This window comes from Tachysurus fulvidraco, chromosome 3 (assembly GCF_022655615.1).
Source record: "Tachysurus fulvidraco isolate hzauxx_2018 chromosome 3, HZAU_PFXX_2.0, whole genome shotgun sequence".
Taxonomy (NCBI): Eukaryota; Metazoa; Chordata; class Actinopteri; order Siluriformes; family Bagridae; genus Tachysurus; species Tachysurus fulvidraco.
In genome coordinates, this window is record NC_062520.1 from 21,940,797 (window position 1) to 21,964,836 (window position 24,040).

At 38.2% G+C, this 24,040-nt stretch overlaps 1 protein-coding gene across 2 annotated transcripts in view; it reads right to left on the reverse strand.

Annotated features, from left to right (window-relative positions):
• The window catches only part of LOC113644430 (dynein axonemal heavy chain 11), a 51,847-nt gene that overhangs the window by 22,019 nt on the left and 5,788 nt on the right, over positions 1–24,040 (reverse strand). For both annotated transcript variants that reach the window (XM_047810833.1, XM_047810834.1), the window contains exons 12-53: positions 23,751–23,946; positions 23,541–23,645; positions 23,001–23,396; positions 22,568–22,900; positions 22,061–22,318; positions 21,783–21,952; positions 21,170–21,392; positions 20,876–20,992; positions 20,667–20,753; positions 20,399–20,557; positions 20,151–20,234; positions 19,143–19,301; positions 18,865–18,987; positions 18,648–18,770; positions 17,638–17,862; positions 16,445–16,536; positions 16,221–16,347; positions 15,423–15,575; positions 14,983–15,216; positions 13,528–13,659; positions 12,533–12,693; positions 12,263–12,419; positions 12,001–12,146; positions 11,802–11,918; positions 11,281–11,419; positions 11,082–11,174; positions 10,795–10,989; positions 10,566–10,643; positions 10,281–10,413; positions 10,038–10,165; positions 9,748–9,896; positions 9,420–9,570; positions 8,711–8,842; positions 8,362–8,535; positions 7,446–7,650; positions 5,855–6,020; positions 5,666–5,768; positions 5,308–5,547; positions 4,025–4,186; positions 3,720–3,904; positions 2,497–2,659; positions 1,640–1,763 (exon numbers count right to left, since the gene is read on the reverse strand). In XM_047810833.1, the coding sequence (XP_047666789.1) occupies positions 1,640–1,763; positions 2,497–2,659; positions 3,720–3,904; positions 4,025–4,186; positions 5,308–5,547; positions 5,666–5,768; positions 5,855–6,020; positions 7,446–7,650; positions 8,362–8,535; positions 8,711–8,842; positions 9,420–9,570; positions 9,748–9,896; positions 10,038–10,165; positions 10,281–10,413; positions 10,566–10,643; positions 10,795–10,989; positions 11,082–11,174; positions 11,281–11,419; positions 11,802–11,918; positions 12,001–12,146; positions 12,263–12,419; positions 12,533–12,693; positions 13,528–13,659; positions 14,983–15,216; positions 15,423–15,575; positions 16,221–16,347; positions 16,445–16,536; positions 17,638–17,862; positions 18,648–18,770; positions 18,865–18,987; positions 19,143–19,301; positions 20,151–20,234; positions 20,399–20,557; positions 20,667–20,753; positions 20,876–20,992; positions 21,170–21,392; positions 21,783–21,952; positions 22,061–22,318; positions 22,568–22,900; positions 23,001–23,396; positions 23,541–23,645; positions 23,751–23,946 (6,797 nt within the window). The remainder of the gene's footprint in view (positions 1–1,639; positions 1,764–2,496; positions 2,660–3,719; positions 3,905–4,024; positions 4,187–5,307; positions 5,548–5,665; positions 5,769–5,854; positions 6,021–7,445; positions 7,651–8,361; positions 8,536–8,710; positions 8,843–9,419; positions 9,571–9,747; positions 9,897–10,037; positions 10,166–10,280; positions 10,414–10,565; positions 10,644–10,794; positions 10,990–11,081; positions 11,175–11,280; positions 11,420–11,801; positions 11,919–12,000; positions 12,147–12,262; positions 12,420–12,532; positions 12,694–13,527; positions 13,660–14,982; positions 15,217–15,422; positions 15,576–16,220; positions 16,348–16,444; positions 16,537–17,637; positions 17,863–18,647; positions 18,771–18,864; positions 18,988–19,142; positions 19,302–20,150; positions 20,235–20,398; positions 20,558–20,666; positions 20,754–20,875; positions 20,993–21,169; positions 21,393–21,782; positions 21,953–22,060; positions 22,319–22,567; positions 22,901–23,000; positions 23,397–23,540; positions 23,646–23,750; positions 23,947–24,040) is intronic.

A 24,040-nucleotide genomic window follows, 5' to 3' on the forward strand; every position in this document is an offset into this window, starting at 1 on the left:
CTCTAAAAATATACAGACTACAAATAAATAGCTATTGAAAATGATGCAGAATTGCACGGTATTTGTGCACAAACATAAATCATTCTCCGTTTAATTTCTTGCTCATTTCAGATTTGTTGTCTTGTCAAATTTTCATGGTCAGAAGCCAAACTGGTTCAAGTTGACAGGAAGGCTACAATAACTCAAATAACAACTCTTTACAACCATTGTGAGCATTAAAGCATCGCCAAAGACACAACATTCTGAACCTTGAGGAAGAAACTGGACAGTTGAAAGAGTAATCTCGATTTCTTCTGGAACAGATGATTTGTAAGATTTACATCAACAGCATGAATTCATGGATCCAATCTACCTTGTGTCAGTAGTTCAGGCTGGTGGTGCTGCTTTAATGGTGTGGGGAATGTTTTCTTTGGACAAACTGAGCACCTTAACACCACTTGTGTAGGAATCCTTTTGGTATCTAGGTTTTGCTTTAATCTTGTGCATTCCATTATGACCACAATTTACCCATCTTATATTGTCTTTTTCCAGCATAAAAAATGCCACATCATGAAGCACAATCATCTCTAACAAAGACCATTAACATGGTAATGAGTAGTGTACTTTTGTGGCTCCAGAGGTTACCAAATCTAAATCCAAAAAAGCCACCACTTGGGATGTGGTAGAACAGGAGATTCACAGCATGAATGAGCACCTGACAAATCTGAAGCAACCATGTTAACATGGATCAGAATCTTGTGGAATCCATACCATGAGGAAATGAGCTTGTTCTGAGAAAAGGGAGGCCTTACCAAGTATTAGTATAGTGTTCCTAATAAAGTGGCTGGTATGTGTGGATATGAATACAATTACTTTTATTGTCACTGTTCAAGTACCAATGAATCAGCGAGTAAAAATCTCGTCACCTCTGCACACAACTATCTTTAATTTTCACCATATAAAATAGTAACCCTAAGATATACATCAGTATACTTACAATATGACATGCATCAAATGAAATCTTATAATACACTTCAATAAATTCATCCATTTGTTACATTTTCACTAATAGATGTTTTTAAAACAGTTTAACAACAGGCCTTTAACAACACAAGCATTAGTGATCTTTTCACTGTAGGTCTACAAATGATTTGGAATTTAAAACCTTAAATAATCAGGTGCTTTTTTCAAAATCACACACTGAGAGCAGGATTTTGACCCCTGGGTCTGACATCAGTGACAGATGAGCAGCACCATCTGTGTGTTGGAGGGCTTGATCCAATGCCATAGCAGCTTGTCCCAGTCACCGTTAATCTACTTCACTTCCACCGCCACATTTACATGTGTTTCCCATTCATCAGACAAGCACACAATGAGGCCCCCTGTGGCATAAGAGTGTGTATTAGTGTGTGAGGAATGAGTGTCCCAGGGGGCAGTGAAGAGAGAAGCTTGCATTTTAAGAGCTAAGGATGCTTTGCAATGTGTGTGTGTGTGTGTGTGTGTGTGTGTGTGTGTGTGTGTGTGTGTGTGTGTGTGTGTGTGTGTGTGTGTGTGTGTGTGTGTGTGTGAGAGAGAGAGAGAGAGAGAGAGAGAGAGAGAGAGAGAGAGAGAGAGAGAGAGAGAGAGAGAGAGAGAGAGAGAGAGAGAAAACAAGACTGACCTGAGGAAAGCAGGGTGCTGATGATGATAAGGAAGCGTTCATCAAGGATCTGAGCATCTGTGAGCAGGAGCACTGTAGGAAGGTTTTTCACCCCGGTGTTTACAAAAAGACCTGCTAGATCCACCTTAGTGGGAACAGGATTATACAGCATGATTAAAATATTTTATATATTTTTATATATATTATGATTAAAATATTTTTTATATTTTTACTTTTCTATTCTTGTTTTTTTTAATTACATTCAGTCACCTCCCACTTTCTGTTCTCTGTTGTCCTAAAAGTCAATAAAACCATCTGAATATGATTCAGAAGATAAAGGGTATTTTGGGACAATGTACAAAGGGCATTGCACATGCTGTCTCCAGAGTGTTTAGTGTGTTGATCAATGCAGCAGGCCCAAATGGCCCGAGATTCACACAACGTGATGAATTAAACGATAGCAGCAGTCTCATCAATAGGGCATTGAAATATTTGCCCAGACTCTTTAATAGTATCTGACAGTCCTTCGTTGTCGAGTACAGGCAGGACTAAATGAGATCAATGATATGCACAGAGCAGGAGTGGATATTGATTTAGGGGAAATGTTGTCTAAAAGAAAACATGATCTCTGTTAATGAATCACTGCCATTTTACATTTATCCTTAAACTGATGGGCACTGTCATCTCTGCTAGTACAACTAGAGTGTAATATTATTGCAGCATTGATTTGGTCTCTTCTGAACATATCTGATAAACTTTTAATGTATTTTTACTTCCTGGCTTTACAATAAGCCGTAACATTTTGTTTACAATATTACTTACTGCTAACTTACTGCTTATTGTCTACATTTTATTACATCTTGGTCTATTGTGGCTACCTTTAGGTCTTGGAGGCTGTACCCCTTGTGCAGGTTGGGCTGGAAGGTGTTCATGTTAGAGAAGTACGCAGCCAGACGGGTCAGGCTCTGCTTGCCACTGCCCCCCACACCTACCAGCAAAGCATGGCCACGCTGACACGACAAGATTCGGCTAATCCGACATCTGAATGGTTTAATCAAAAGTAACATTATCAGCAATTGAAGACAAATTGAAAAAAAACAAACAAACAACAGAACAAAACAGCATGATGTTAATGTAGCTGTACTTCATACATACAGTTTAACTGTAAACAATATGTAAAAAATCTATTATCACTCTCTCTCTCACTCATTTTCTACCGCTTATCCGACACTATTATTATGAAATATTAAATTGAACTATTTAAATTACACTAAAGTAGATTTTACTAAATCGGTATGTACAGTATACAGTATGTAAATTGTACTTATTTGATGTATAGTGCATATATACTTTACGTAACTTTGTGAAACTTTTTATATACTGGAGATAGAAGCCTTTTTATTTTGGTCCAAAACTAAAAGTTAGAGTTTTTCTATTTGAAATTGAAGTCTGCAGCTACTGGATATTATGGTACTCTGAAGATGGGGTTAGCAGCAATGTTTACTGCTAAATGGCTACTCATGCCATGTCACATGTGTGACACTAAAAACGAAGACAAACTTGGAATAAAAGCCAATTTTACAAGCAGAAAATTACTATTTTGTTTCACAGCCTGTATAAAGTCTCAATTTTTCGAAAGTTACTTTAGTTTGTTCAGTCATATGAGCTAGAATATGGTGTTTTCCAATCCAAAGCGAAATCCAAAGTGAATCCCTGGAATAACTAACCACAAGGTGAGTAACTCAACCTGGATGTGATGCCAGTCTATCACAGAGCACATAGATTTACAGATTACTCCTATGGCCAATTTAACCTAGCCAAGAAAGGGCACACAAACAGTAGCCTATGTTCAGGATCAAACCCACGATGCTAGTCTCTCTCAGGTGGTCTTTCCTGTTAATAGAACATCTAGAGCGACATGTGGAATAAGCAGTATCACTGCTTTGTGTTCAGGACAGATCATGTTTTGGAATGCACGTTGGGAAAAGACCCTTATGCTCATATAGAAACACATCAATTAATAATATTCATCAGAATAAATTCTACATTAGCAAAATTTACTGCAGTAGATGCTAGACAATTTTGCTGCCAAAACACTTACACGTGTTGCATGGCTTCTTGGAACAATACTAGACTCATGGTGGAATGAAGCAGGTTGTAGGTGTCCAGGGCAGCTGTCAGCATGCTCCTCAACTGCTCCCACCCATCTACAGGACAATAGCAAGGCTCCATGCCCCCCTTGCTGCTGTGTAGGTATATCAACGGTTCCTGCTGCGCAAGCGACTTCTAACAACAAGTTTACAACATTATCAAATACAGGCATTATGGTATGTGCTCTTTTATAAAAGCTTCTGAGTAAACTACATATATACTGTAAGAAGTGGTGAATATATTAATACTACTTACTTCAAACACTTGCTGAACAATTTCTTTCTGGAGCCTGTGGAAAAGCTGCAGGTCAGCAGTGTCAGCTATCCGGTCGGAATATACTCTCCTGGACTCATGTACCCACAGCTGGACCAGGTCAGAGCTATGTGTCACACACTCAGGTCTAGAGAGCAATAGGCCCTGAAATCACACAAATACAGATTAGAAGGAAAGAAACCAATGGTGTCCAAAACAAGGCAGCCATGTTCATTTTTTTATGTCTATGCTGTTAAGAGGCTGTGATTTTGATTGGTGCATGAGAACTTATACTCATCAAACACTTTATTAGGAACTCCAGTACTATTTATACTGGGTAGGGCCTCACTTTGCTCTCTAAACAGCTTCAGTTATAGATTTCAGAAGATATTGGGAATGTTCCTGCTCCATGGTGACATGACGGCATCACACAAACTGTCAGATGTACATCCATGATGTGAATCTCTAGTCCTACTGGATTATGGTGTTCTACTGGATTCAGATCTGGTGACTGAGAAGGTCACTGAAGAACACTGAACTCTTGGCCATGTTCATGATACCAGCTTAAGATGACTTTTGCTTTGTGACATTTCATGCTGGAAATAACCATTGTAAGTCTGTAAATTGTGATCCAGAAGGGATGCACATGGTCAGCAACAATACTCAAATAAGCAGTGCTCAAAGTGTGCCATTCCTTAAACCATTATACCAATCCATCTCACAAAGGTATTGGATGGTATTGGAACCAAATTCTGACCCTTCCATCTGTCTCTCAGAAGAAATTGAAATTAATCAGACAAGCTTTCAACTGTCTAGTTTTGGTGAGTCTGTACTCATCATGTTGTAGCCTTTCTGTCAGCTTGAACTAGTCTGGTCATTCTTCTCTTCAACAAGGTATTTCCATCTACAGAGGTGCTGCTCATAGATTTTATATTTTAAACTTTTTATTTATTGCATCATTCTTAGTACTGTAAACTCTAGAGATTGTTGTATGTGAAAATCCCAGGAGATCAGCTGTTATAAAAAAATATTCAAACCAGCAAAAACATCTGGCACCAACAATCATATAATGGTCAAAATCACTCAGATCACATTTTCCCCCATTCAGATGGATGATGTGAAAATTACCCAAAGCTACTGAGCCATGTCTGCATGATTTTATGCATTGCAATGCTGCCACATCATTGGCTGATTAGATAATTGCACGAACGTGTAGTTATACAGGTGTTCCTAATAAAGTGCTCTGTGGATGTATAAATAATTGGTTTATGCATGATTCTTCTCACCTGGAAGAGCTGGGAGAGGTCCCACAGGCTGAAGAGATGATGGAACTTGTTAACAGAGGGGAGGAAATTGTGGATCACTCTGTCATGTAGAGCAATAGCTGCTTGTACAACAGAGGGAACACTCCTGGCCACAGACGTATTGAATGGCAGGCTTTGTATGTGCAGGCTGACAATGGAGCTGTAGATGGAGCTTAAAGCCTCATGGGTGGGGTTGTTCACTGCTAACACTGAGAAATGCCTCTGCAAGAGATTTAAATCAGGTAGTTTTTTTTTTTATCAAGTATGTTCTTAGGGTTTTTATATACTGATTCATTTGATTTGTCCTGTGACTTTTAAAATAATAGTTCAGATACTGTACCTGCAGTCTGGGATTGATTGTGTAATTGCCTGCTTGAGGATTCAAACAGGCAATATATTGGGTATTGTGTATATCTTTTCGAAACAGCTTTTGAGTGTCATACCTAGACAAGTAACAATACAGCATGAATATTAATCTATACTTTACATTAGTAAAAATCTTATGCAAATTCACACATTTTTTCCTAACCAGTGTTTGTAGTCCAAATGCTGGCGTATGAGGGCATGAGGCTGAACTGTGCCATAACTGTCCGTGGCTGCCATATTCATATCGTCAACAAAGTAGATGAGTTTTTTGTTCCCTGAAGGAGCATACTTCCTGCCTGCTTTCTTCTCCAATGGCCTCTCTAGAAGCTCTGAAAATGCAAGAGATAATACACTCACTCTCTCTCACTCATTTTCTACCGCTTATCCGAAATACCTCGGGTCACGGGGAGCCTGTTTATGTTTAAAGGAAACAGCATGATATTGATATTTAAATTATGTGAAACAAAAACCCATAAAGATATTAACATTTCACAGCAACATCCAACATGCGGAAATAAAGAAAAATAGGTAAACCATTAACTAGTTTCACTAGCTTGCCAGAATCTTGGAGGTCTGTATTAAACATAAAATGTCACAAATGTTTGGTAGCAATTGCCTGTTATGTTAAATATAGTATGCGAATACATATACATTATAGTGCTGCTACAGTCTATATGTGATATTCCTGTAAGTGGAATCTTTGCTAGATAACTATGTAGCTAGACACATATATGACTTAACATGAGCTAGATATCTGGCTCAGAAATCTATCTAGTCAGAACCTCAGAAGCATTTGGCTAATTTTCCTAGCCAGCTAACTTATTTTGATATATTGCTGAAAGTCAACTTAGTGTTATCTTCAGTGTAGCTCCTGTGCAAAGATCAAAAATTACTCCTCAGTAACTCAAGCCACTTGTAAAGTAATTTTGTAAACATTTATAAAGTAGTTTTACAGCAGACTTTAGTTTACATGACTTAACCCTTGTATGTTGTATGTATTTTTGTTACTCAGCCAGTGTTCGTGGGTCTGGTGGACCTGCTGCATTTTTGGGGGTTTTAATTAATTAATTAATTCATTCATTCATTTTCTACCGCTTATCCGAACTACCTCGGGTCACGGGGAGCCTGTGCCTCAGGCGTCAATGGGCATCAAGGCAGGATACACCCTGGACGGAGTGCCAACCCATCGCAGGGCACACACACAGTCATTCACTCACACAATCACACACCACGGACAATTTTCCAGAGATGCCAATCAACCTACCATGCATGTCTTTGGACCGGGGGAGGAAACCGGAGTACCCGGAGGAAACCCCCGAGGCACGGGGAGAACATGCAAATTTAATCAAGTCATAAGTGGGAAAAAAATCAACAAATTAACAAGGAAGCAAAGTTTTTCAAAACTATTGATGTTTATGAATATGGGTCCCACAGACCCGAACAACATAAAAGGGTTAAGTTACCCTTACTACTCTAATTTTCATGATCACGACCTTTCCTTATGTGAATTAATACTACTACAGCAGCAGTACTTTTACTCAAGTCAATGTGCTTTAAAGCATTAACTAGATTTTAAGCATAAAGCACCATAGAATACATTATCTAAAGCTGTCACTTTACCATTCAAACGAAAAACAGTATCAAAAAGCAGATGTTGCTTTAAACAAACAAAAGAAATTCCAGTTATGGGCCAACAGGAGGCATTGTGCTACCTCTTTAAGTTTTGTGCTCTGAAGATGAAAGACAGAACTCACTCTGCAGTGTAGAGGATGTGCTGTAGTAATGGAGAGGTACACTGGCAGATACAAACGTTTCCGGTAGTGTTGCCAACAAGTCATTGACTATAGTCGTTTTTCCTGTGCCCACTCCTCCAACCAGCATCAGAGGCTGAGTGCTTTCCAGTAACAAGCGCATAAAATACTGTATCCGCACCGTCTCTGTTGTAGGGACCAGCACTGCCTATTCACAATATACAAATCATAGTACAATTAACTAGCTTAATAAATATATATTACTGTATATAATCTTGGATAATTGTTAATAACCAAAGACACATTGAAAAATGTTTATAGTCGAATTTTTTTCCTATAGCTATTAACACCTCACTTATTATCAAACATGGCCCTTTAAAACATACAGTAATTCTCGGTAGTTGGTCTAATCAATTATTCTATCATGTCTAAACATATCTATATCATTTTATTCTCAGCTTAGAATAAAAAAAGTTTGGATACAAGGGAGCTGGAGAGAGAGAGAGAGAGAGAGAGAGAGAGAGAGAGAGAGAGAGAGAGAGAGAGAGAGAGAGAGAGAGAGAGAGAGAGAGAGAGAAGAGAGAGAGAGAGAGAGTGTTCTCTTAGTGACATGGTGTGGTAATCAGACCCAGAACTGAGTGGTTGTATTTGACATCAGACTAACCTCACAGCTAGGACTGGGTTGTCTTTCACTTTGCTCACTGACCCACTCTAATGTGCTAAGTGCTCTAAATTAGCCTGTTATTGTGTGAAATTAAAACTGCTTGGTGCAGGAGTGTAAATTTTCAAAGCGTCAAGCTGGTAGACAAAGAAAATTATTCAAAGCATGCTATTCAGAAAAAAAACTTTCTGAAAGAAATTTATTTTTTCTTGAACACCAAAAACTCTGTGTTCCATATAATAATATCACTCTAATGACCTGCAAAGGTTTGTCTGTTTCCATGTGGAAAGATGGTATTTTTTCAGCCCATGGTAAGAAGCGTCTGGTCTGGGGGTCTAGATAGTAATCAAACACAGAGCCTTGTGCCGGTAACTTAATGCTTCTCATCTCTTTAGTCCACCACTGACTGAACTCAGCTCTGTAGTCACGCAACTGCAAAGAAATATGACATGCGGTTTGGAACTTTCTTAAACTATTAATATATTATATGTGTTAGACACCGCAGAAAAAAAAAACATTGAATATTTCGTTAGCCTGAAACAACACATTATGTTCACAAAGCTTAATGATATAACATATCATTCCATAAAAATGATAACAACCATACCTGATCCTGATATGTAGCACCACCAAAAGCCCAGATGCAGGCAAACACAAAGTAGGTCTCATACACTTCACGTGGAGAGTCCACTGGAGCATTCTCAGAAGTGAGCAAACAATCCAGCAACAAGCACAGAGTCTCAATGGAGGAAAATCACAAAATATCCTTTACATTTGTATTAATACTGATGCCTACTGGTATTGAGTATTCTCTGACTATCTACCTGAACACCTGTACACCTGCTCATTTGGTTGAGTTTCAGTTCATGGTCATGTCAAATATCAGAAGGGGTAAATGTGATCTCAGTGACTTTAATTTTATCTATAATGGTCAGACAAACATACAGAAACCGCTGATCTCCTGGGACAAACTTCTTGTTGATGAGAGAGGTCAGAAGAGACTGAGAGAAAGTCTACAATAACTCAAATAGCCACAGTTTACAACCGTGTTAATTAAAAAAATCATCTCCGAACCCAAACCTTGTGGAGATGGGCTACAACAGCAGAAGGCCACATTAGATTTGACTCCTCAGTCAAGAAGAGGAATCTAAGGCCAACGTGACCTTTTTCTAATTTTCAGCTTCAAGATGTCACAAAGATCAAGATCATTATGATGCTATGCCTTGCACTGCTGCCAAATGATTGTAAACTGATCAGCTGTACAGGTGTTTCCTAATTAAGTGGACTGTGAGTGTAAATGGTTATGTGTTTCCTACCTGTACCATGCTGTTTTCAGGGATTGGGATAAGGGTCTTAAATGAGCTTCTCATTTGCTCTAAGCAGCGGGAGACATATTTGTCAAATAGGATGGTGAGGTGGGCTTTCTCAGTCTGGTGTTTCCTTCTGTCGATCCAACTGGATACATACCTACAAAAAGTATAGCAATCATGGTCATAATCATGCTATAATAATTCTAATATATATATATATATATATATATATATATAGAGAGAGAGAGAGAGAGAATTGATTGATTATACAGAATATCTATTAATTAAATTCATTAAACTCGATTGAATAATTGAGTTTGAATAAATGACACACAGGTTCCAGCTGAGATCTTGTGTGTTGATGTATAAGATGCCAGCTCGGGACACAGTAGCAGGTGTAGCATTCCTCAGGTGGCTGATCTCAAACACCAGTCTCATTGAGGAGGTCAGTGGTATCCTCTCGTTACTGGCCAAAGTCAACACCTGTAAGAAGGAGAAAACAGCACTTTCATAATCTGATAAAATCGTGGTTATGCATCTAATCCGGCTATAATTGAAATATATGCAATTAGTAGATATAATTATGCATGAAAAAAGAAAGCCATAAAGCAAATAAAGCGAGACCTTATTGTCATCCATGACAGTGTTGAGTGACTCAATCCACAGGGGGTCTACATCTCCATCCAGAATAATCCACTTAGGACCAGGATGAGAGTTATAGGCCTGTTCACGCATTAAGCATGACAATAAGCCTGCCACACGAAAGAGTTCACTATCAATCATTGTTTTGCTGCACAAATCCACAGCATCTATGTCATAAAATACAAACTGGCAAATAAACAGAAACGCAAATATTTTTTATGTTACCATCTTTCCATTCCCGAGTTCCTGGATGAATGAAACCAAAAAGTTCATCTCTACTAATTGCCTTGGGGTTCAGATCGTTCCACACCGGTTTTTTGTTCATGTTGATGTAGGTTTTATAGAGTGTTCTTAAGATCTGTCATAGAATAGAGATGTGGATTTTTATTAAACAGCTTTGATAAGTAATCTATAGAGCAATAGTAAATATACAGTACATGCTCATGCTCCTAATCCTGTGAGAAAAAAGTACAATGTAAAAAAAAAAGCTTTAATGAGCAACACACTTACCTGACTCTTCCCTGTGCCAGCATTTCCCACCACAAATATAGAATGACGGACACTCATAAGCTCCTCGAGCTGAACTACCTACAACGAGTATCCAGGAGATTTCAATAATAGTTTGTCCATGATGGACACAAACAAATGCTCATTAAAGTGATAGCTACAATATCTTATTGGTATCAGACTGTTCACGTCCTTAAGAAATGACTTGTTATAAAACGTATGCAAGTTTAACCTTGAGGATGAAAGGATCCTCTGGTTGGAGTTTCAGCTCCTGGGCGGTCTGCCGAACAAGTTCTTCGAAATCATGATCGGTTCTCCTCTGCACCTCAACACCAGGAAAAAGATCGCTAACTAGACCTAGGAACACTGGGACATCCTCGGTGACAATCTTAGGCATGTTGAAATCACGCAGAGCACGCATTAATACCTGTTCATGTAGAGGGAAAATGTGTCAATGAACAAACTTACCATCAAATCAGATTATATAAAAAGCACTTTGTTTCTAGAGTGTCACATTACCTGATCCTCTGCTCTGGCCTTATCCTCCCTTTTAAGAGCACCGGCAACCATCAGGACGGACTTGATGGCCCGCAACCCCCAATCATAATGGTTCTGTGTAATTGCAGTTCTTTAGACTATTTAGACACACTTTCTGGCATCCACTAATAAGACAATATAATATAATAATATATATGTATATATACACATATTATTGTACCTGTTTGGAGAGCAGTTCCTTGCAAAAGTTGTACAGAGTGATGAACTTTCTGCCCAAGAGCCTTGCATTTAGAAAGCCCTCTGCCATCAACATAATCTCACAGATCAGCTCCAAATCTGGAACCACCATGGCACATGGCCTGCAAACCCATTTAGCATTCAGAAAAATCATCATCTCAGGAAACAAGGCATTTGAGAACAGAAAATTCTTTTTATTTAATTTTTTTTTTTTTGTAACACTGTTAGAGAAAATCATAACTCTATCTGTGGGTATATTTTACTTTTACTGTATATAAACCTATTAAATGCAAAATTGAAAACAAATATTAAGGAATTAATTGTACACGCAACAAAGTACTTTCATGAAATAAATGTCTGATATCAGTATACACAATGCTAACAAAACTGTCTCAATTTTCTTGTGTTCTTTCTCTTGCAAATGATGACACTAGTTTATATTGAATTTAGCTTCAAATTTATTTGCATTTATTTGTGTGATCATATCTTTGGCTACTGTTATACCTGAAAAGTGCTTTGAGGTTCTCAGGTAACTCAGTTCTTCCAGCATAGTCTGGGTTCATGGTAATAAAAATCCCAACTGTGGGCTTCAAGCTCATCTCCTCATCTAAGAAGATCAACCTTCAAAACAGCATCTACAATTTAACAATGTATATGAATATATGAATGACTGAAACATAAGCAATTGCCTCCAGTCTGCTACCTCTTCCTCTTGTGACGAATGGCATCTTGTATAGTCTTCAGTTGCACCGCCACAACTGATAGCACCTCTACAGCGATGCGGTTAAATTCATCAAAGCAGCCCCATGTGCCAGTCTGAGACAGACCTTTAAAGATATTTCCTATGGACTGAAACAATTGTTGAATCAGAACAGAGTATAACAGTGGGGAAAGACAGAGGCAATACCAAATACTGTAATACTCCAAAAAGCAGTTATTTCTGTCACAACTAACAGTGCCATTACCTTGTAGTCCATCTGTTCAGAGCAGTTAAAGACATACACCATCACACCAAGGGCCCTGCCCAGGTCTTTTGTGGTTTCAGTCTTGCCAGTGCCAGCAGGGCCAGCTGGAGCGCCACTCATTGTCAGGTGCAGAGACTGGGTTAAGGTCACATAGCACCTGTGTAGGAACATAGCATCACCGCTCAGTGAATAGCACAAAGCTAGTGACTAATTTGGTTCATTCACGTTAAACATTATTAGTCAGGTAGCTAATGTCCAGAAGCAGCAGACCTGTCTGTGAGAGGGGTAATGACCAGGCGTGTGGGATTGCCCAGGTACTCATAGGAGTATTGGAACTGAGCATCACAGATGTTGGCAAAGCAGTGCTTCTGTTTTTCATCCCAGTAGTGACGCAGTTGAGAAAGCCAGGTGAAAGAATTGGCGCTGTTCACCTGGACAAAATGGAAGACAATGCTTAAGTCACAGCCAAAATCTACTCATACAGTTTGTAAAAATGTTTGCCCAAGTTCTCCTTGTTATGCCACACTATATAGCCAAAGGTATATGGACACCTGACTATCACAACAATATCCCTCATATGCATGTAATGGTCAACAAATTTTGCTTCAGTTATAAGTGAATTTGACTGATAATAATTCACATTCTTTGATTATTAGATCTGTTTTTTTATCTTGATATTTATGTATTATTATAAATTACCATTCAGAGTTTTTTAAACACTGTATATTTGATAATTTTTTGGTTTAAATGTCACATTTGGCCCGTGTAGTACACTACATATTTATATGTTACATTTAGTATTAGCACTGTCTATGAGCCTCTGGTTTACCCTCACGTGTACATGTGTTTGATAAAGCACTTCCTCAGAGTCACATTAGGATATAAGATGATTCATTTGCCTTATTTAATAGCTATTGTGTATAATTGTGTTAGGCCTGTGGCAATATTAGTGATTAAAATGTTTTAAATCATATTACAATAAATCTTTTTCAATTAAAGATTAGGGTTCTTTCATTTTTTAGGTGTGAGATTAACTAACCACAAAGTAATCTAACACCCAGACACACACACACACACACACACACACACACACACACACACACACACACACACACACACACACACACACACACACACACACACACACACACACACACACCTTTATCAAGGGTATATACTATAAACCAACACAAATCTAAATATATTACTTGACAAATGTACATTTGTTAAACATTACTAGCGAGATGTTGTAAACAAAACCAAACCTTTTGTGTAATGAGTTTGAATACTATGTCTCTGGCATGGACTTCAATGGTGCAGAGTGCCATGATCTTCTGTCTGTCCCCAGGACTCAGCTCTCCCAGCAACATGTTTATCAGAGAGTTTAGTTGAGCATTCTGAAGAAGTGGGGCAGATATTTCAGAGATTATGAGGGCACAGTAATAGGCTGTCTGAACATACAGTGAGCTTTGTGGCCTGTGCTTACAGTAATTATATCAATTTACATGCCAGAGAAGTGGATAGTAATAACAGCAGCAACAGGCACTCAGGGTCACATACTCATCAGAAAAATCCCTCCACACTTATGGAGCAAGGTCATGTATTTCACTCAGGAGGCCAAATGAGCAGGGAGCTCATTTATCAACATGGGGTTACTGTGTATATGTGTTTGTGCATGTTTGTGGAGGAATTTATCTGAGTGTGTGTAGAGAGATGTTTAGACACGTTAATGTATCTGTGTGTGTGTGTGTGTGTGTGTGTGTGTGTGTGTGTGTGTGTGTGTGTGTGTGTGTGTGTGTGTGTATGTGTGGTTATGGGGCTACACTGTGGATCTGTGTTACAGGCAAATGAGATGTAATCTCTAACCCCCAACCCCTGTATATATTAGATGTAAAAGCAGTTCAGCTTGGGCTGCATTTATCACTGTGATGTCTGACAGTGACTTCAATCAAGGCCCAAAGGAGAAGAGTTTAGATTATGTAAGCTGTGCGGTGCAAGGACATGCTAACCTTACATACTGCAAGAGACAGACAGCTCCTGACACTGAAGACAGTGTGGAGTCTTGCCTCAATGCTTTACAACAACCCGTATGGCTCAGCATTACACACTTAATCACAGAGGGGATGACATAGCATTTTGCACCTTGCAGCATCTCCATCAACTCCCCCTCCTCACAACAAATCAATTTCTAAATTGGTAGTGGCACTGCTTCAAAGGATATGTGAGACAGGGCAAAATAAAGCAGTCATATAAGATTATGTCTTGGTAAGTCTGCCATTTAGAAGAACTGAGGTTGCGATTGGGGTATGCCGATTGTCTACCGAATGTAAATGAAGGGATTTCTAAGGGAGTCACCTCTAGCTACTGTGGATGGTTTAACATAGATATCTTAGATAGCTGTACCTCCTAAAAATTGCTCTGACCAAGACTCAGTGCTTTCAGTGGATAATCTACCAAAGAACTGTTGCTGCAATCATAAAAACCACTCTGTGCCTATCCCAGGACTCATATTTACAGTATAAGCATATTGAACATACTCTCAACACAGTTTATTTTACTTGTACTACTGTATACAGTATATTCTAATGTAGGTTACAGTATGTAACGTACAACTACATGTAAATCTACATCTGGATTTCTGCTTCATTGTGACCCTCCCTGTCTGAAGGTAAACACTAAAACGGAATTTCATTAAAAACACCTAAACCCGATCAGATCACCTGTTTCTTGCTGTAATCTCGAAGAGCTGTGTCAAATCCTTCCACCAGACGTTGAAAAGCAAGGCCTACATCAGTAGACCACCAGATCTGAGAGGTTGTGAGAGTGACCTGAGCTGGATGCTCCAGAACCCACTGTTCCCACTGCCGCTCCTCATACTGAACTATGGCCTCAGCTATGTGCTTCCTCACTGCTTCTCTCATTGCCTCTTCAAGGTTGGTCAGCCACAGCTCGACCTGCCAAAGTGCATTACAACACTTTCTGAAGTCACCTTAGAGTTCTGATTACAATACCATTAGTAGAACAAATATTATCTGGAATCTTACGAGAAAAAACTATACCAGCAAAAATTAAACCTTGTCTCTCTACAAAGAGTAAAACCTCCTTAACTCACACTTTGAAACATAACCACTTCACATTTCCATGGTGATACAGGACTTACCGGACCCGTACAGTCACATTGTGAATGAAAAGGCACATATTCTTTCTCTCTGCTGAACATCCCTACAGCCACCATGTCCTTCATCGTGTGCTCGTCCTGACGGAACTGCAGGTCAGCAATACTGTCAAACAGCTTAGGCAGATGATGGGTGACCTGAGCAAAATAATAAAGTGCAGTGACCTATTTTTAACAGATGAAGAGAAACAGCTTACTGTAGTACTCATAGTGCATGAGCGAATGTAGATAAAGAAAGGATATAATAATGCATGCATAATGATGGAATTACAGATGTACTGGTACTTCTAATTATAATCAATGCACAATGAGAGCAAGACTAGACACTCTGACCCTGGTATGGTTGAATACCTGAAACTAAACTAGCAGGTATGTGGGAGGATCTAGTCAGGAAGAGTGTTGACCAGGGTCAGAGTCAAACCAAGTGTAAAAATGTCTTTCTTTGATCATAATAATATTCTGCTGAGAAATAATGCCTTTCAAATTATTAGTGTGATGAACAAAGAAGTTAAATCAAAACAGATAAAGGTCATACAAAGAAAGAGAGAACTCTTTATACTCATTTTTTTTCTTAATTATAATGAACACAATCGAAACAAAGCTACAGTCAGACACTAACAAAATGTAATACATTTTGTTATTCTACTCAATGTTAATACCGTCATATGGAAAAGCTCCATTACGTGTGCACAAAACGCCAAATTTAATAACAATTTTATTGATTTTTTCATGTTTATAATAATATGTGCTATGTTTTTTTCTTCTACAAGATCTGTACTGTACCTCTTTGGGCTGGTTGCCTTTGGAGAGAATATCCAGTAAGTCCGCAGAAGAGATGAAGTAGAACCGTGGAAATGCTATTCTCTTTTTTTCAAGGTATTTTGCTAGCGCTTTCTCACACACAGCGAGTCTGGGGGAAAAGTGATTCATCATCTGATGTTTTATTACCATACTGCTTTTTGAAATTTTGAAAGATCTCTATTCAGTGTACGTTTGAAAAGGCAAACCTTATTTGCAAATCCTCAAGTATCTCCAAAAGACAGGGCTTGTTGGTGGCAGCAATCACATTCTTGTATTCAGCACTTTTAAACATTAGGTCCTAAGCACATATTAAATGCTGATAAATAGGAATTATTTGGCAATCACTTTCTATTTAGCTGTATCAATATGTACACATTTTAAAGGCAAATTCTAAAGAAACAAAAAAGGATGATGATTTATATCCTTAAATGCAGGGATGGAAACTAAATGAGTAACTACACTTTGTTACTGAAAATGAAGAGTTAATACTCCAAAACATTTATAAGAAAGAAAATAGTTTTCATCGCTTCCATAATTATTTAGATATTCAAAATACTTACAAATCGTAAAGATGTCTCCTGCTCTCATCAAGTGATTTCGTTTAAATCAGCTAAAGAATTGTTCCATTTTATCATCTATACAGTAGTTGATGCTACAAACAGTGTGTGCTTGGTGATATATAAGCCACCAGACTACAACGCTGAAAGTGATGAAGTAATGAAGTATGATGAATTGAGCAAAGACATGTAAAAAGTTGTGCCCTTTGTCTCAGTACATGAATTTCAGTAATGTTTGCTATTCTGCCAATGTTAACTAACTATATTTAACAAACTTAGCATGTTCCTTCTTTGCTAATGCTAGGCTAGACTAGCATAAATTTCAGTAATTTACGTTAATTTAGACTAGGCTGCCAGTTGAATTCTAGCTAATGGTAAATATTGGATACATACATTTATTTATTTTTATTATTTCTGATTGGTTAATTAGCAAACTATGCAACAGTTGTCATGTATAAGACCTGCTTTCAGACTGGATAACAATTTCTGGCAAGACTTCTGTCAGCTTTAGATAACAGATAAAAATAAGCTTTGACATAAAAAAAAACATGACATTATCTAACTGACTAATCTGTTATTTACTTTATACTCCTTTATAAATGAATACAGTAAAAGTAGCAACTTTTTCACTTTCACTTGAGTACATTTTTGGTGAAACCTATCCACTTTAAACTGAGTGCAATTTTGACACTTTATCATTGAGTATCTATCATTTCTCTGTACTTTTACACCCCTGCTTACATGACATCCCAGTACACATTTTGGGAAGTTGGAATTGCTTTCTACATCTGCAACTCATTTATTGTAAGAATCTGTGCAAAATGTAAAAGCCATGAATTCACCTTAAAGTCAGTGTCAATGGTGTCGAATCGCTGTGTCTCCTCGGGCAGCTGGTGACGAATGTCATCTGAGCCCATAAAGATGCTCTCCAGGTAAGCCCATGTCCTCTGCACCTCCAACCAGACCAGTAACACTGTATCAGCCTTTGTTAGCTGGCTCTGCAGAACCAGTACCTCTGTTTGGAAAAACTCCACTTGCTTAGTCTGCAGCATGGTCTGCAACTGCACCTGAGAGGGAAAAAGATTAGAAAAAACATTAAGCAGTGCTGTACATACATAACTGAGACTAAATGTTGCAGCTCTTTTAGCTGCTCCCTGTTCTGGGTCTCCACAGCAGATCATCTAGTCCGCATATTTGATTTAGCACAGGTTTTTCCTGCATGGGACTGGCACAGAGAGTTAACGCTTCATATCTGAGACTAAATAATATACAGTATTATTTTTGATGAGTTGCCCAGGATCATCAGTGCAGTTCCATGAATATTTGAATTTCCTATTTACAAATATCTAAAGATCCACAACCAGACAAATGTTTGCTATATCGAAAGGTACTAATACAAGAAGGTTTTTTTTTTTGGAGTTTAAACATTTTCTCAAAACCTGGAGCTGAATGTTATTTTGGCTTGTTGTATTTTTAGGCAGTGTGGGAGTAAGAAGCCGTGAGATATGGCTGACTCATTGTGAACAGCATTGTTCTTTGCTGGATCTGGCCCCTACGCACGCAGCTTGTGAATAAGGACACTAATGCATGGTCTGTACACCATAAATCAGACGTTTGAATGAAGGCGGCTGACAATAGGAGATCTGTCCACCCTCGGCTCAGCACAGCAGAGACAGCACATAAGCCCTAAACACAATACTCCTTTCCCAGCAACTGCTTGAGAATGCTTCTGATAAGTGAGTTAAATATGTCAAGTCATAATATAAGTTATCCCTCATTTCATTGCATCTCGACGAAACTACTGTAACTTTGGTAATACCCAGAAATGAATATACTTTGTAGACTTATATACCTGATGATCTTCCAGCATCTCAATGAGTTCATCATCGCACTTCAGCACAGGTGTCGAGGTACGGAAGTGTTTTTCATAAGTAAACTCCATCAGGGACCATGTCTGACTAATCTCACTTAACGCCTAATGGAGAAGAAAGAGAAATAAACAAACTCTTTTACTGAAGCCGATTTGTAGTGAGGATACTGTTAGCATGCATGAACCAAAGAGCTGAAACCTTTTCAATGGCTAACTCTTTCACTGCTTTGGCCACTGTATTGTGAACCTCCTCTTCATATATGTGTAGCTGCAGAGTCAGTAATTCTGCAAGGGTTGTTTTCTCCGTAACAGTGAAGCCAACCTGAGAAAACACATGTAACTGATTTAATCATGAAACAATCAAGATTTTACTTTTAGTCAGAGCAAATTTGCTTTATAGTGTCTTTAGAAACTAAATGTGCAATATATATTATACTACTATTATTATTAATAACCCAATTTCTACAATTCACTCACCTTCATGGCCATAGCCAGCTGAGCCCAGTGTCGCTCTCTCATGGAAGGATTCTGTAGCTGAGCCACAGCCCGTAGCGCTGTCAACAAATCTTTTAGTGCATGGTCCAGTCCAACATAGACATCCCAACCCCGGGCATCTTTATCAAGACTCTGCATTTCCTGGAGTATAAAAAAGCATTGGTTAACAAATTTATAAATTCTTCCAAAAAGCATTTCCCTAACCACAGTGCACTTGCTTTTTCACATTAGTTAGTTTTTCACCTACTTACATTAAATATTTCCTGCTGACCTTTAAAACTGTGTTTGAATTTGCAGAGCTGGCAACCTCCAGAAACAAGATTTAAGACATTTTCTAAAAAAAATCCATCTGAATCTAGCATTTTGAGAAAAGATATAGATATATAAGGATGAGAAATTTAAGGAAAAAAAACAACATCCAGTGTTTTAGTTGGGTATTAGGCCGACACAAACCACCAAAACTTCATTAATAAGACATGGCATGAAAAAGAGTCTTTCAAAAGGTATTCCTTTAGTTGATGTTTTGATAATGATGGTAGAGAATGATGTCTAAAAAAAACAAGTCAAAAATCTCCCACAGGCATTGGGGATTGTGAAGACTAAAGAATAGAATTTATATCATTTTTCATATTCATCAAAACATTCAGTTAATCCTTTGTGCCATGTGGATGGACACGTACTGGAAGTGATCATCCCATCACAGATTAAAGTCAGTTGGTCTATAGTTTTGAACCTTAGATGTCTATTCCAATTACCACAGCACTCATTTTTTTTACTTAGTTCAGTTTATTTGATGCTTTTTTTTTTTTTGCTCTCTTCTCTTTACTGTTTAACTTGTACTTTGTACTGCACATCGCAACACACACTAATGAACTGAACTGAACTCCCCTTTGGGTATCAATAAAATATATACTGTAGTTTCTTTTTTGTGAGGCAAAGCTGAAATTATTGCTGTTTATGAATGCAAAAGGCAAAAGCAGAATCTCTCACTTTTGCAAACTTCTTCAGTTCTGCATCCATCTGATCCACATTAATTTCTCTCCAGTGTGTCTCCTTCCAGACATCCATTACACTCTGCAGAGAAAGATCATTTTGAAAGCATTCTCAGAGTAGACATATTACACCATAGGATACAAATACAAGAAGCACAATCTATTCATAAGATACAATAGACAATTATATAAGTCAAAGCTATGAAATATTATTAGTAACAGCTAAAATGCATGTGACTGAATGACCTGAGCACACAGAAGCAGGTCCCAGAGCTGCTTTAAGACAAAGATCTGTCTCTGACAGAGCTTGATCTGCCTGAAATCTGGGCTGCTCACTTCAAACAGCTTACAGGATTCCTGCAACATCGCCGCCTCCTGCTCTAGTCTTACCACCTCCCTGTGCCACTAAGGAACCGGGAGACAAAGGCAGATCAAAACCAATACTGTGCAAGGAATATTCGGAAGCAGAGGTGGAATAAAGATTAAGTAAATGAAAAACAGGTAACATAGTTACATTATCTAGTTGCGTGTACGGGCTTTCCGTGTTGGCATAAAGAGGAGCATCCTTTCTAAATTTCTCTTCAAACTGATGCAGCTTTACCTGCAGAGTGACATAAATCAGCAAGAAAAAAATAAGACTTTAAAAATGCTTTCACTTTTGAACAGACATTCAATTAATTTCTCTCTAATCATACATAATATACAAAACCCAGCATCACATACCTCGAATGCTGCATACTTCTTACGTATGACCGCCACTTCTGCATTCTGCAGAGGAGCAACCTCATGTTTGACCGACCAGGCCAGCTTCTTAATGCTATTCCATCTCTCAGGTAACTCCTTAACAAAGAAAAATCAGTCCTTGACAAATATTTCAGGATCTACTTCATAAGACTGAATAAATCTAATAATTGCAATATAAATATTTATAAGTGATCTAATCTGGTTCTGGTATTAAACCCAAAACTCATCCTAATATTATGTTATATATATATGTTAATATTATGTGAAGATCACCTCTAGATGTGTGTAAATATGTTCAGGGAGTGTTTCTCCATACTGTTGAAGCAAGTTGATCACAGCTGTGAGTGGCTCAAATGTCTTGTCTGTACTGGGCTGTCTAGATCTGACAGCCAGCAGGCAGCCCATCACCTGCACCAGCGCTTGGTAGTCTCCACTCTTTACTGGCTCTTTTAGCCCTGAGTCAACCCTGACGATAAACTCCTCAAGGTCTGTAATACTGGAGAGAAATGAACAACTAGCATATAAAGACTAACATGTCAGATTAATGGCACTTATAGAAAAGTACAAATGTAGAAGTGTTCTTTGGTTTGTCTCTGATAATCATCACGTCTGGGTATAATTTCAGAAAGAAAAAATGACAACAAATCCATTTTGGCAAGGAAAAGAGAAAGTAAACTAGTGTAGGATCTAAAAGTCATGAAATACTACTGTATATAGCTTTATATGTTTATATGTTTTTTTCTGATACACCTCTCTTGAGCAAAGAACCCGTTTTAGCGTGTGTGCTGAGAGGTACTTACAGTATAGTATATTCTTTAAATTTGCATTTATCGCTTTGTACTATTCAATTGCCTTCAAAGAAAACAAAAGTTAGTTTTTTTCTCACTTTTTTGTCACATATGACAAAAGGTGCTCCTTGAACATCCAGCTCCATTTTTTAATTCTGTTTAAAAGACTCATCTTAAACGAACGGATATCCACCCTAAACCAGCCGTCAAACACTCGCCGGTCCTCGAGCTTGCTCACTTGTGCATACAGTTCTTCATAATAGTCAATCTGTATAAAAAATTTTACATATACATAAAATTAGAAAATGTACATCCTAACATTTTGTTCACAAAAAGCAAATTAAAAAAATATATGTTTAGCTGTGGAATGTTTTACCTGCTCTCTGAACTTGTCAATTGTGGGTGGATTCACTGGTAAATCTATAGCCTCCCTATAGGCTTCCACATATTCAGGTGTAAGAGCCTGACCATACAGGAGAAACTGCTTAAGAAACTCACTCTGATCATCCAGCCACAGGTGTGTGTAGGTTTCAAATGAGCTCTTATACTGAGAGACTTTCGTGATTACATCCTTCACTCGCTCCATCACTTCCTGTCGCAGGTCTAAGAGATCCAGCATATCCTCCATATCACCCTACCGATAAATATTAGACATGTTTATTTAAGGGTTAATGTAACTATGATGATTCATGACTCTATCCTGCATGAGCATGTACAACCAAAACATGCTTTTTGTGAGATAGATAGATAGATAGATAGATAGATAGATAGATAGATAGATAGATAGATAGATAGATAGATAGATAGATAGATAGATAGATAGATAGATAGATAGATAGATAGATAAATAAATAAATAAATAAATAAATAAATAAATAATCACCTGATAGTCTTTTATATCCAGATGAGGTGCCACCCTTTTAATTTGAGTGGACATTTGAAACACATCCTGCAACAATCCTTCGACTAACTCATACAGGTTATCTCCTACGCCGATGTCCAGAGAGGGTTTGAAAACTATCTCAGAAGTGTTAAGCACCATCTGAGCCTCTAACAGTGGAGCCTGTCTCACTGATCCTTCCATGTTGTTCACAAAGAACTCTAAAGAGTAAGTGATGGCATTGAAAAAACCTTCCACAACCATTTCATCCACATATTCCAAGTACTCTTTCCATGCTTCGGAGTCATCAACTGCAGTGTAAAGCTTTTTGTTCTCCTGTAGCAAATAAAATGGCAAGGTACAGGAAACATGAGTATATCTTAAAGACAGGAAAAATGTACCATAAACTATAACACACCTGTGAATACACTCCTACCTGTAACAGACTGTGTATGGTCTCTCCATCTTTCCTTATGCTACTGTATTTCTTTGCCACTCTTGCTGCTCTGTCCTCCAGCATCAGCAATGTGTCTTTCTTATTGTCCTTCCTGTTGAAGATTGGCTGCATGCTCCATCCCTTCATCAGCTCCTTAATCATCTCAACATTGTCTCTAGATTTTTGAAGCTTGCGCTCCATTTTATATACCATATCTTTAACCTGGCAGATATAGTTCAAGCAGTCTTGATCCTGCCATGTCAGTTCAGTCTCAGCCAAATACAGCTGCTTGTCTATGGCCTCTCGGTCGGCGTTCACAAGGGAAACCTCCGAATCCGCAGCCATCTGCTGTACCTTGTTGTACAGCAGGACCAGTAACTGCAGACTACTCACACACTGTAGAGGAAATAGAATGAAGGGAATGAAGTCTCACTGAGTTCTGACTGATTACAGCTTCCAATAATTGTCCTATTTTCTGTAAAACATAGCAAATACAGTATCTACAAATAACCAGTATGAATCATAATACTTATCACAAACCGTAAGAAACGTGTCTCTTTTCTCATAGACCTCTAGAGCAGCACATGGGATATCGGTCTGGTCCAACATCTGAAGATATCTGACATCCCTCAGGACAGCTATCAGCTTAGGATACAAGATTAGATATGTTAATTTATTAATTTCAATGACCAAACCAAAGTAACCCTAACTCGTGTTAATAGTCTGATGTACAACACTATAAGGCTGTACCTCTTGATTGAAGTTCACTGAAAGGAAACCAGAAATTAAATCTCTCTTAATTAGAGGTTGGTCAAGGTTCAGCTGGCAGACTTGTTCCACATTACTGCACCAATCTGAGTACACCTCGTTTTCATACTCATCCAGCAGTGAGGACATCTCCATGTATTGATGACATAATGTCTTCATGTCTGCTTCTTCAAAAGTCCTAGAAAGTATATGATGCAGGATCCTTTTATTAGTTATCGTTAACATTTATACAGCAAGGTCAATCAAGTAAATCTTGTGATTTGTATTCTATT